Source organism: Vigna umbellata, chromosome 10 (genome assembly GCF_029865625.1).
Source record: "Vigna umbellata cultivar VRB3 chromosome 10, Vumbellata_1.0, whole genome shotgun sequence".
Classification (NCBI taxonomy): domain Eukaryota; kingdom Viridiplantae; phylum Streptophyta; class Magnoliopsida; order Fabales; family Fabaceae; genus Vigna; species Vigna umbellata.
The window spans coordinates 9439752-9451803 of NC_142174.1; the positions used below are offsets into that span (position 1 = coordinate 9439752).

The 12052-nt window shown below is 34.4% G+C and overlaps 3 protein-coding genes across 4 annotated transcripts; 1 reads left to right on the forward strand and 2 right to left on the reverse strand.

The window, feature by feature from the left end:
• The first annotated feature begins 209 nt into the window (after positions 1 to 209).
• Positions 210 to 2685, forward strand: LOC124820146 (Radical SAM superfamily protein). The gene is made up of 7 exons (XM_047291794.2): positions 210 to 559; positions 640 to 750; positions 825 to 959; positions 1038 to 1142; positions 1465 to 1634; positions 1735 to 1834; positions 2135 to 2685. Exons 1-7 carry the CDS (start codon positions 275 to 277, stop codon positions 2372 to 2374), a joined length of 1146 nt encoding a protein of 381 aa, XP_047147750.1. The 5' UTR covers positions 210 to 274; the 3' UTR covers positions 2375 to 2685.
• Positions 2686 to 3366: 681 nt separating this feature from the next.
• Positions 3367 to 5612, reverse strand: LOC124820164 (uncharacterized). Of its 2 annotated transcripts, none has more exons than XM_047291821.2 (4): positions 5497 to 5612; positions 5087 to 5267; positions 4693 to 4750; positions 3367 to 4356 (listed from the first exon to the last, which is right to left on the reverse strand). In XM_047291821.2, the coding sequence occupies exons 1-4, from the start codon at positions 5553 to 5555 to the stop codon at positions 3770 to 3772; spliced, it is 885 nt and encodes a 294-aa protein (XP_047147777.1). In that variant the 5' UTR covers positions 5556 to 5612; the 3' UTR covers positions 3367 to 3769. The 2 variants fall into 2 exon arrangements, with proteins under 2 accessions (XP_047147777.1, XP_047147768.1); XM_047291812.2 differs by having other exon boundaries at positions 4690 to 4750.
• A 1327-nt stretch (positions 5613 to 6939) lies between these two features.
• LOC124820176 (DNA/RNA polymerases superfamily protein) lies at positions 6940 to 11175 on the reverse strand. Its single transcript, XM_047291828.2, has 14 exons — positions 11018 to 11175; positions 10732 to 10904; positions 10407 to 10580; positions 10135 to 10258; positions 9953 to 10053; positions 9789 to 9875; positions 9573 to 9668; positions 9373 to 9493; positions 8955 to 9083; positions 8587 to 8678; positions 8219 to 8330; positions 7785 to 8065; positions 7352 to 7668; positions 6940 to 7231 (listed from the first exon to the last, which is right to left on the reverse strand). Exons 1-14 carry the CDS (start codon positions 11115 to 11117, stop codon positions 7123 to 7125), a joined length of 2016 nt encoding a protein of 671 aa, XP_047147784.1. The 5' UTR covers positions 11118 to 11175; the 3' UTR covers positions 6940 to 7122.
• Between the last annotated feature and the right edge of the window lie 877 nt (positions 11176 to 12052).

Below are 12052 nucleotides of genomic sequence, written 5' to 3' on the forward strand. Positions count from 1 at the left end.
GGTAAGAAAAAAGAAATAACGAAATATAAAATCAAGAGAGCGAATTACAATAAAAATAATGTTTGAATGGTTATACGTACAAAGGAAAAAAAATGGTTATAATCATGTTATTGAATTCATTTTCAGTTAAATTAACAAATTTTAAAAATTTGAATTAGGGTTTAGAACCTAAGAATTAAAAATGAAAGGGATTGGTTTAATAGTAAAATATTTGATATTTGATGAGAATGGAATAAAATAGAAGGGAGGTGAGAGAAGATTGAGGAGGCGGAGGATGGGTATCCGATCGGTGTTTGACGGCGGCGAGCTGAGAAGAGAATTTGAGAAAAACGGAATTGACGGAAAATTCGTTGGGATAATATGGAAGCATGTGATCGGAAATAATGCGAAGCGAGAAAGTGGAGAATGGGATTGGGAGAAACAAGTGCCCTCGCTGCCATCTTCAGCGTACTCTGTCCTTCGTTCCAACTTCGGAGGAACGAAACCTCTCTCTTCTTCTCTTCACTCCGTTTTCCACTCTTCCGACAACCTCACCTCCAAGCTCCTCATCAAGCTCCACGTCCTCTACTCTCAACCATTTTTTCAATCAATTGCAACTCATTCTTAATCGATTCATTATCTAATTTTTTTGTTTTGCAGAACGGAGAATTCGTGGAGGCTGTGATAATGAGATACGATACTCGTTTGGGCAAATACGCTGGCAAACCGCGTCCCGGTGGGCTACGAGCAACTTTGTGTATTTCATCTCAGGTTAGGTTACCTTTCATTTCGTTTATATTTATTCCTATTTTTTTGTTAATGACTCCTCCTTTTCTTTTGTGCAGGTTGGATGCAAAATGGGTTGCAAATTCTGTGCCACTGGATCCATGGGATTCAAAAATAACCTATCTTCCGGGGAAATTGTGGAACAGCTCGTCCATGCTTCTGCTTTCTCACAAATCCGTAATGTTGTCTTCATGGTATTTATTTTTACCTCTATTTCTGCACGAACCATGCTTTTCTTGTTTGCAGATTAATGTATTATTTTCTTACAACAGGGAATGGGAGAGCCTCTCAACAACTATTCTGCTGTGGTAGAAGCGGTTCGCATCATGACTGGATTGCCATTTCAGTTGTCCTTGAAAAGGATTACCGTGTCAACGGTAAAATATGCATTATGCGATTGCATTATTTTCTTATAGTTTTTCTGACATCCCTTCCTATAACCTGATTGGTTTTATTCCATTATTGGGCGGGTAATGTATCTCGTGCCCGAAACTTTACAACCATGTGGCTTACCGTTTGAGTAAAATCTTAGAATTTCCCGAGGCCCTAAAAACAGATTATGCTTATAATTAGAATCTTGGACTGGGACTTTGCCGTTGCTATGTATTGTTTGTTCTTCTGTTAAGTAATTTCTTTTACAAACACTGTTGAATACTGGAAATTTCTAGCTTATGAAATGCGTGGTTGCGTCCTTAATAGGTTGGTATCATCCATGCTATCAACAAGCTTCACAATGACCTGCCTGGTTTGAACTTGGCAGTCTCTCTGCATGCACCGGCCCAAGACATTCGTTGTCAGATAATGCCTGCTGCTCGTGCTTTTCCTTTGGAAAAACTTATGAATTCACTGCAAGAATATCAAAGAAAAAGGTGATTACTGATCATTCATAATAATTGAGGGTATTATTATGTAAACTTTTGTGAACGATTTCAGTGATTTTGGAGGCTTTAATATTTCGTCATTGACTAGTCTGCAGAAAATACTGATTGAATACATAATGCTTGACGGGGTGAATGATGGAGAGCAGCATGCCCACCAATTGGGAAAACTATTAGAGACATTTCAAGTGGTAAGCACTCAATATTTACTTAGAAGCACACGGGAAATTTCTGAATTTTGAGTAAATTACACTGAATTGCATTTATAGATTTATAAATTGCTTGTTCTTTTCTCTATTCAAAGTCTCTGACAAGCATTTATGCTCTGCCACTATAATTCCCATGCCACCGTTCTGCTCTAAAATGCAGACACTGATGAATAGTGGTGTTTATTTCTCAGAACAAGAGTTCCTAAACATGATCTTCATCCTCTGCTCCGTTACGCAATGCTAAGTACTAACCTTTTGCCTATGGTCTGAATTATGAAACAGGTAGTGAACTTAATACCTTTCAACCCTATCGGTACCTTGAGTCAATTCAAACCTACCAGTGAGCAGAAAGTCTCAAATTTTCAGAAAATTCTCAGAGGTACATATAATATTCGAACAACAGTTAGGAAGCAGATGGGTCAAGACATAAGTGGTGCTTGTGGACAATTGGTGGTTAACATACCAGACAAGTCTCTTGCCCGTGCAGAACCCCTCACAGACATAGAAGATCTTGTTATTTGATATCATATAACCTCAATTTAATTCCTGCCCTCAATTTTAAATGTCTCCTAGTTCATGTATTTTTTTTAGTTTAATCTTACAGAAACTAGAATTAGAAGTGTAGAACTATAGAGGTCAAGGTGCACTGGCTGAAGTGCGACCAAGATGATATGAGTGTGTAAGAATCTTTTAGTTTGACAAAATTGGAGAAGGAAAATTGTTTGAGAATAATTACTAATATCGATTTGGTTTAATTTCTAGTGCTTAAAAATTTGTAAAATTACAATACTTATTTCTTTCTTCCAGTCTTATTCTAAAATTATGTCTTATTATTTTCATGGATTTTATCAGTTTATTCATTCAAATTAATAAACTACTTGTCGTGTTTATCTAAAAAGTTGTTTTTATTGAAGGAAAAGGAATGAAATGAATTTAATATTTAATTGTAGTTCTAGTTCTTCTGTTGACGAAATTTGAATATGATTAATTTTTTCCAGTGGTTAATCTCACTATAAATTCATTTATTTTGGCTCTAATGCGGATTAGAATTAGCATTTGCATAAACAAGATGAAAAAATGCCTTGGAAAACAAGGCTCGCCCTTTTGGTTGCAAACTGCTTCCCAGCTTTCTTAAATTTGGGTTTGCGAGAAGATTCGCCTGGGAATTAATTACTCACTTCCTATTCCCACAACTTAACTGAACTATCTACAGGTCAATGCACAGATCGTTCATGACCGCTGTCAATTATACAAGCTTCTTTAGCCGAATTCTCAAATAATATAAGACAAACCGTTAGAGAAACAATAAATTACAATTAACAATGATTATATATATATATATAGATATTTGAATTTGCACGCTTTTGGAGTTATTTTCTTCACCTGCAATCTAATTGTTAACATTATTCAGTTTTTCGTCGATTTTCTTTAGCATTTAACAATGTTAAATAAAAGCAAATGTCCGTAACTTGTAGTCATTTGTTCCTAAATGTAGAGACTTTTACCAGGTCATGTTATGAAAATTGAGATACTTCCCTCTCCAATTCAACCCAATCACGACCTTGACATACTTGAGAGCGTTACACATAAATAGACCAAAATACAAATTCTAGACATTGACAAACTTGCAAACTAGGGATTGTCTAAAACAAGCTTAAAGGTAGTTGAGGAAAACTCGAGCATTTCAATACCAATTTGCTCTTCGTAAAGCCAATGTAATTTCACTTTCAAAGCTTGTCAGTCTCAGACATCGAGGATTGAATCAAGATAGATTCTAAAAACTGATAGCTGTTGTGCTTAACATCCCTGGCATTTTGAAGGTGGCAATAACTTGATACAGAGATAGACTCAACAGCTTATAGCAACACATGCTTATAAGTTGATAGGCACGATTTAAGATCTGCCTGCTGTTTGCTATTATGATGCCAAGAGTGCTTCCAGCTTTGCAATCTGGTCATCCTCGTTCTGTGGAATGGGATCCTTACTTACCTCTTGATATAAATCATGCCTCCACTTCTCAGTTTGAATCTTATCCAGACGATAACCTTGTCTTCCATTAAATTTATCTCTTCCCCTGTAACTGTCATTGTCCCCATACCTTCTTCCTCTTGATGGAAACCCATCTCTCCTAGCTCCAGCCTTGTTAGGTGCTCTGTCATCTGCAAAAGGCTTTTCAGGTCTACCCAAATGGTGTGGATTGTTGCTTCTTTCCTCCTTCTTCCTGTCATTCCTTCCTGCAGGGTGGTTAATCTCACTCAAATTTACCGCCACTGCTGCAACCAGATTAGCATCTACTGATTCCATTGGAATCCTCTTCTCCCTAAATGCAGGTCTTTTCCTTAAGGTAGGAAGTGGATCCTCTTTCCTTTCAGAAAAATCATCTCTTCTCTGGAAAGTATTATCATCTAGTTTAGCCTGTGATTTACCATCTCTCTGTTCTCTACGGTGACTTGTCTCTGCCCTTTCATGGAGTTGCTTTTTTGTGTCCTTCCACCATCCACGCTCTAAAATAAAAGAAAGCAATTAGATTATATTTATTTCGTGTTTGTAAGTCATATTTCTACTTCATGCAAAAGAAGGCTCGGGTTGCTCAAAATTACAAAAACTTCTTTAATTCTCAACCACATTTTACAACAAAATGAATAGAACACATTATAACTGAAAAAAAAAAGAGCATTTTTTCTAGCATAAAATGAAAGAAATATTGCACTTGCATGACTAGAGTCAATATACAAATCATCCCTATACGGGACTTCCAATCACGACTCATGACTGAAAAGATAACAGAAAATACGAAGATAATACAAAACCAAAATAAATAAAAAATGGAAACTCACCACCTGCTTTCCTTTGACCTGAGCTTTGGCCAACCTGCCCAGTGCTACCTCGTTTCTCGTGCTGTTATAAGACATGCATAGGCAAGCCTAAGGTGGTTATATATATACAGAGGCACTTGAAGGCATGGTGCTGAACACGAACCCCACTACATCACCCCCAAAAAAATAGAATGCGTACACTGAATAAAAATCAAGCACACAAAATTTAAAATCTCTAGTTGAATGAAGAGATTTTATTTCATATGGAAACACAAGTAACTAAATATTCTAAGCGCTTCCAAATTTGAAGCCGTAAGAATAATTTCCGATAGCAAGAATTTTGATATAGTTCCGACAGTGTGAAAAACAAATTAAAAGCGAAAGAAAGTAAGAATGAAAATAAGGGAGATGTGGATACTTGAGTGGGATGAGGTGCATGCTGATCATTTGGTTTATTGTGAAGAGAGGCAGATCGTTGCTTAGTCGAAGGAGGATCATGTTCTTTCAGCCGCCGGTGGTCTCCATTTTGTACGTTAGCGCCGTTTGCCACTCTCTCTTTCTCTTCTTTTCCATACGCATCCCTCCTATATCTCTTCGGGCTACAATTCAATACAATACAATGCATCATTACAACACCCGCGCATCTTTCCAAACTCGAGTTGCAAATTTAGAATTATTGATTGGCTTAAACGCATTAAAGAGCGATAGGAATTACTGCTAAACACCGCACAACCCAAAATTTAAAAAATAGACCAAACAATTTAAGCATTAAAAGTGTGAAGAGGGAGAAAGAGAAACGGAAAAGTTGAGAAGAAAAGAGAGAGGAACCTGGGTTGCGGATCGAATCTGGAATGGCGTCGCTTGGAATCGGAGTGACGACGAGACATTCTCAGAAGCGAGTGAGTGAACGAGTCTTATGACTTAGGTTTCTTTCTCTCCTTTTATCTACACAATGCACGCACTCTTCTTTTCAATATTTTTTTTATGAATATTTAATTTTATTAATTTAATCAATATATTTTAAATTTCAATTGAAAAACTTTCTATAATTTTAAAATTATTGATCGCTCATTAATTGATTTATTTTAACGTTAGTATGTAGTTAAAATATAACAAGTTAACCGTAAGATTACATTAACAAGACATTTGTAAAGTTTAGATATTTTTTTTTCAGAAATGTTGAAATGGATACACTTTTCATGTTTTGAAAAAATAACCTCATTTATAAATTATACTCATCATAGATATTAATTATCATCCTTCTGAACACATACTTGAGATGTTGGAATAAGTTATTGTCATGAAAATCAATGAAGTTCTTGGTAGTATGAAGTGAGGAGATTTTCTTTCATTTAAATATATTTGTCTTATATCTAATATAATTGATTAAGAGGGTTAATTAATGTTAAACATCATTGCTTAAATTATTTGTTTATATGAAAATATTTGTTTAAAAAATAATAAATATATTTTTAGTTTATAAATTTATATATAAAATTATTTTTTTTATCTCAAATTTTGATACATTTTCATCATCAGACTTGAAAACTATATAAATATAAATCTTCTAATTCATTTGCATTACATATTTTTGTGTTTAAAATTTTACGTCTAAATTTAAAAATTAAAAATATATTTAATTTAAAAAAAAAACTATTGGATCAATAAGAAGAGACAAAACTAAAAATAAGAAACAAAATTAAGAACATAAAATTAAACTAAGCAATCACTGCAACACTCACAATAATCATGATATTTGTATATGAATATTGACCTTTTAAAAAATAATTAAGTAAAAGAAATATCTACAACCATTTATTAATTTTTTGTATAACCAAAAAATTATTCATTTTCACTTAATGGATGACAAATTTTTCTACTTTTGCTAATGATAGTAACAAGATAAAAGAATTTCCGAACATGACAATGCCACAAATGTGTGAGCTTCTTTGATCTTGTTTCTCGTGAAGCCATTTTTTTCTTCATCATCAAATAAAATCACCATCAAACATGGAGACTATTTTTTTTGGGATTTGTCAAACACAAAATAGGTATACTTAAAAAACTTTATACTCAAAGTATTTCAAAACAAATAGAAAATTCATCACACTTTTTTATATAAAAAAAAAATGTATCCCTCATCTCTCTCCTTGAACTGTATCAGAAAATGTGTTGCCAATAAACCAACTCCTGTTTGTCAGAGAAATACCTTTTGAAAAACAACTTCTTTCCTGTCAATTTAAGTCCCTTCAATTCAACTTGGAGATAGTGTAGTGTGAAAAAAACTATTTTACACAACCTAAATTACAAGCTTTAATACTAAGGCCTAAGTTACAAGCACATGAATTTTTATTTTGTACATGTTACAAGGAAAAAATAGCATGTATATCATACAATAGAAGGCAAAATTTTTGTTATTCTGTACATTATAATAAATTTGACAGCTATGATTGATTACTTTTTAACAAAAAAGGAATCAATGGGTATAAATTTGCCTTCTTTCTGCGACAACTTTTGCTTCTTAGATTTGCTTTGTATAGTGATTCCATTCTTTTGACTCCGACTGAAAGAACATTTGTCAATACGTCACATTAAATAATACATAAGCAAAAATCTGAACACACGCTTGCACTCTGTCAATTCCTATCTATCAACTTGTAATTGTAAAAGATAAATATCGTACCTTCCACTAGGAATACATGGTTGGTGAATCCTAGATTCTTCCTTTTGAAGCTTTTCAGCAAGATGAAAATCAGAGTGCTCCAATCTTTCCTCAACAAAACTTGGAGGTAGTTCTATTCCACAAAGTGAACATTTGTAGTCATTCAGCCACAACATTGTCATCTCCTGAGAACAAGAATTAAGCCTCGCACTCTCCAGGAACTTAGATTCATTCAGCACATTTATGCCTTCAAACTGCTCCTGGAAAGAAGTAGATCCCAGCGCTTCTGTAAATCCACTGTGGTGAGAACTTGTAGCATCATTACTAGGTGTTTGTACCTGGTAACATAACAGAAAACATAAATAGAAGTGACAGGAGAACACTCCTCAAATAATTTCTGAGTCCATTTAAATATCTGCTACAAGTCTAAACAAGTGGGGAGAAAGAGAGAGACCTCTTCTATACCATCATTTTTCCGGAGAATACAGCTTTGGTAATCTCCATCTGACAAATAGTTACCAACAAAAGGATCTTTCCAATCAAGTTGACTCGTCTGCTGAATGTCAACAGAAAGATTGGTTTCTGCATCACTGACAAAGTCACGATCTGCAACATCTGGAAAAGAACTACAATTTCTATTGACATCTCCCGAAGTAATGAAGTTGGTAATGGTCTTCTGTGTAGGATCAGGCGTAGTACTACATTTGTCTCCATTAAACTGAGATACTCTAAGGCCTAACAGAAGAAAAATCTTTGTTACGCTGACACAGATGAGGCACCAATATGAATTCTCACAGTCTATCTGTAAGCACTAAGTGCCTTTTTATCTTGGCCTCGAGCACTGTCTTGATAAATCTCAACAATAACAAACCTAACAGAACCACATACCTATCAATCTTACTGAAATAGGAAGTTCAGCTTTTAGCAACTTTTTAGCATGCTTCAAGATATCCTCAGTTGAGCTGATGTACTTTTGTAAAGTCACAGCTCTGGTCCGAACCTGTAGGTTGTGCATTTATTAGAACTTGAAAGAAAAGTATAGTAGGACAGTAAAATGTAGGGATACAATAAAGCACCTCTAAAGGGCCTAGAACAAAATTAAAGAAGACAACAAAATCATCCTTGAGGTTAACTTAATTTCTCTTGAACAACAGGTGACTTTTTTTTCCAATCAATTTTAATACACAGAGGTGACAAACCAACTAAATTTCTCTCGACTACTAGGAAAATGTCAAAGCATTAATAACTAGTAATACCTCAAAAGAAGCAGTTTTCAGTTTAAGAGTCAATGTTCGCCCACACAGACCCTCTTTCTGCATGTCAGCCGATAGCATTTCAGCAAGCTCCACTGCAAAAGTAAGCTTTGCATGATTCATATGCTGATGAGTCAATATACCCAATGTCCTATCTAATTCAAAAACTCAGCATGACATAGCTAAACTTTTTGAAAAGTCAAGTATGCATAGTAAATTTAGGGCTGCAATCCAAATCAATTGAAACCCCAGATATCAGTTTCAATAAAGAGGTACTACAAAGCCCAAACAATTCACTAGAATACGTTGACTACATTTACAATCAAACAATTTTCCTTTAAAGGTTAAACGGTAATAGACAAGATGGATACCTAATTTTTTATGCAATAGCACCTCATCTTCAGTGGCAGAAAATGTTCTTTCATTACTAATACTTTTCCGAAATCTTACTTGGGGAGAATCTGTCTGCCCAAGACCTAAACCTACAGAGCAAAAAAACTCTGCAGCAAATTGACAAAAAGAAACATGTTATTAAAGAATCCCATAATTAATTTGGAACGGGACATATGATGAACACAAGAAACAATGGTCAGAAAACCTAAATTACAAACTTGCCAAAATAGTAGCAGCAGAGAGCATAACTTGTTTTCAGAATAGACATCAAAATACAAAATAAATAACTTGTTTTAAGTTCAGCTGAATTTCCACGTAAATATAGAAAATCTACAGGGAGTAAACACAACTTGCGCAGTAATAACGAGAGCAACAACACCTGAACAGATGGCTAACCTGCTGTTGGCTGAGAGAAAAGTGCATAAAGGTAGCTACTCTTCTCCAGTATCTGCTCACATGTGTTAATTTCAAAAACTCCCTTTAAAATATGTTCTGTGACCTTACCAATGCCCCCAATCTGTCAATATCATTCATGATTATTAATCACAAAGCAACCTCTTTTAAAGACAAGCAAGGGCATATAAACTCAAGCATACCTTTCTGATAGGAAGGGAGGATACAAAGGTCATAACAGCCATGCGGTCATTTGGCAAAATATAGTGTCCATTTGGCTTGTTTATGTCTGAACAAACCTACATGAGACTAAATGTCAATATTGTAATGTAATAGCATGAAATTTCCCAAGCAGATAAAATAATCATTTCATCTCTACTACTTTACAGTTTATCAAGAAAATGCGAGTTAGAAAGAACCTTGGCAAGTAAGCGATTTGGTGCCACTCCAGCACTACATGTGAGACCGGTCTCTTCATAAACACCAGCTCTGAGTTCTTGGGCAATCTACGTCCAAATTCAAAAAATCAAGAGATTGAATACATTAAAGGTCTTTCATTGTTAATTTAATTGTGCCAACTTACTTCTTCACTTTTGACATTCCTTTCTTTGATAACTTCAGTTATATCAAGGTATGCTTCGTCCAGGCTACCAGCAATGAAATTGGGGTCGTATATCCGGAAAACTAACAACAATAAGTTTATATCAAGCTAGCATCATTAATTAAAAGAAAAAGTCACCAAATTGATCACAAAAAGAATAATACCTTTTCTAGTCAAATCACTATAGTAAGTATACTTCTTGAAATCTGTTGGGACAAAGATTAATTCTGGACATAGCTTACGTGCAATGAACCCAGGCATGGCAGCACGAACCCCAAATTTTCGGGCCTGGGTAAAGACCAGATCAGAACCAGGAATTCCACAATTCAGTGGAGTTCATGCGGATTATTTTTTCAAACATCCACCAGATCATTTCAGATTCCAAAATAGTGAAAAAAAGAATATATCAAGATTATAATGCATTGAGAAAGTAAACCTCATAGTTGGCAGTGGATATCATGGACATGCTCCCAACAGCCATTGGCTTGCCCTGTAATGTAGGATTACTTAAAGTCTCCACTGCAGCATAGAAAGCATCCATATCTACATGTAACCAAATCCTCGAAAGGTCACGCGAAGCTTCTTGCTCAACAATTCTTCTATCAGCCACCTGTCATAATAAAAACTGATACATTAAACTAATGTGTTAAAATCATTAAAATTTAATGAGCTCTCCTTTAAAGAAAGGGAACCAACAAAATGGGAATTTGTTAGAAAGAAGAGAATCGGGTTACAAGCGTGAGATGATTTCATTATATTACCTTGCGATAGTGGGCCAGGTCTGCTTGTGTGAGCTTAGTACACTGAATTCGCAAGTTCTGAATTTTCTGGTTAATAAAAGCCTCCTTGCGTTCCTCGTTTTGAAAATATTTGGATCCTTTACTCATTTCGTAAACTACTCTCTGAACTTTCTCCTTGTCAACCCCTTCCATTCCTTAACAATAGGCAATAGCAGAGCAATTGAATCCATTTAATTCGAAGGTGAAATTCAGAGAAACAAGAGCGAAATAAGTGTTTGTGAAAGTGAATTAAAGAGAAGAATGAGACCTGCTTTAGCGGTTGTGTAAACAGTGTGGTAAGATTGCCATGGACGATCGCCACCATCTCCGTCGCCATCACCATTCGCTGCGGCTTCGGTTCCCTCCATCGCCTTCCACTTCGCGCTCACTTCTGCCCGAACTTTTATTGGGCTTTTGCTTCTTAATAAGCCCAATCTTTTATCCTACTGAAAACAAATGAATATTAATAAGTAAATAATACAGTATGTTCCATAATTTTATTTTATTAACCTTTACTATAATTTTTTTAGCATAATTAACCAAAAGTGAGAAATATATACATATAGATGTTTAATTTGTAAAATACACCAAATTTGAGTACATAAGCATTAATAAAAAATTTGCTGGTTGAAATAATGAAATTGTATGAAATTCGACGTTCATTTGCAAAATGAAATTGACTCTACCAACCATCTATGATACAAATTACATCAAATTTCATTCAATCTAGATGAGTTTTTAAAGTTGTGATGAAATTTATAATATATGGTATAAATTAATGTCACCGTGAATTGAAACACTAATTTAAAACATTTATTAAGTTAAATTATATTAATTTAAGTTCAAATAGTTTAACATTGACTCCACTATCCCTTGTAAGAAATTTCAAATAGGTGTTATAGTGTTTTGAAGATATATACGATAGATAAAATTTATGTAATGAAGCATTAAATAGTTGAAAAAGTTTTTAATATATAATTTGATTTACATAATTAGATAGTTGATAAAACCTAGCATGTACAACTTATTAGAGTGAATATTTAATTTGGAATTTAAAAATTTGAGATGTTGGTTCATTGGTCACTAAGTAATTGTCACGAAAAATGGGTTTGTGGATTTTTAGGTTGTTTAATTTGAAAACCTAGTGCAGAAAAAGTACACTTCAAGGAATAATGCAACCACGTCTCAAAACTACCTAAGTTTTTATATTGACTTTCATATTGATTTGAATTCAACTTCTCAATGATTTTAATCCTGAGAATCTTCTAATATGAAATATCTCCAAGTCTAATAATAGATTTTT

What these genes read in the sequence shown, in the direction of transcription:
- LOC124820176 (XM_047291828.2), bottom strand. Translation starts at nt 11,117, where the DNA reads ATGGAGGGAACCGAAGCCGCAGCGAATGGTGATGGCGACGGAGATGGT. An exon ending in TATCCACTGCCAACTATGAG is followed by an intron (nt 10,259 to 10,406) that starts GTTTACTTTCTC and finishes GTCTTTACCCAG; the next exon opens with GCCCGAAAATTTGGGGTTCG. An exon ending in AAAATGATGGTATAGAAGAG is followed by an intron (nt 7,669 to 7,784) that starts GTCTCTCTCTTT and finishes TTATGTTACCAG; the next exon opens with GTACAAACACCTAGTAATGA.
- LOC124820164 (XM_047291812.2), bottom strand. Translation starts at nt 5,555, where the DNA reads ATGTCTCGTCGTCACTCCGATTCCAAGCGACGCCATTCCAGATTCGAT. An exon ending in ATGCACCTCATCCCACTCAA is followed by an intron (nt 4,751 to 5,086) that starts GTATCCACATCT and finishes GTCTTATAACAG; the next exon opens with CACGAGAAACGAGGTAGCAC. An exon ending in AGGTCAAAGGAAAGCAGGTG is followed by an intron (nt 4,357 to 4,689) that starts GTGAGTTTCCAT and finishes CTTTTATTTTAG; the next exon opens with AGCGTGGATGGTGGAAGGAC.
- LOC124820146 (XM_047291794.2), top strand. Translation starts at nt 275, where the DNA reads ATGGGTATCCGATCGGTGTTTGACGGCGGCGAGCTGAGAAGAGAATTT. An exon ending in TCCGTAATGTTGTCTTCATG is followed by an intron (nt 960 to 1,037) that starts GTATTTATTTTT and finishes TTCTTACAACAG; the next exon opens with GGAATGGGAGAGCCTCTCAA. An exon ending in AAAGGATTACCGTGTCAACG is followed by an intron (nt 1,143 to 1,464) that starts GTAAAATATGCA and finishes CGTCCTTAATAG; the next exon opens with GTTGGTATCATCCATGCTAT.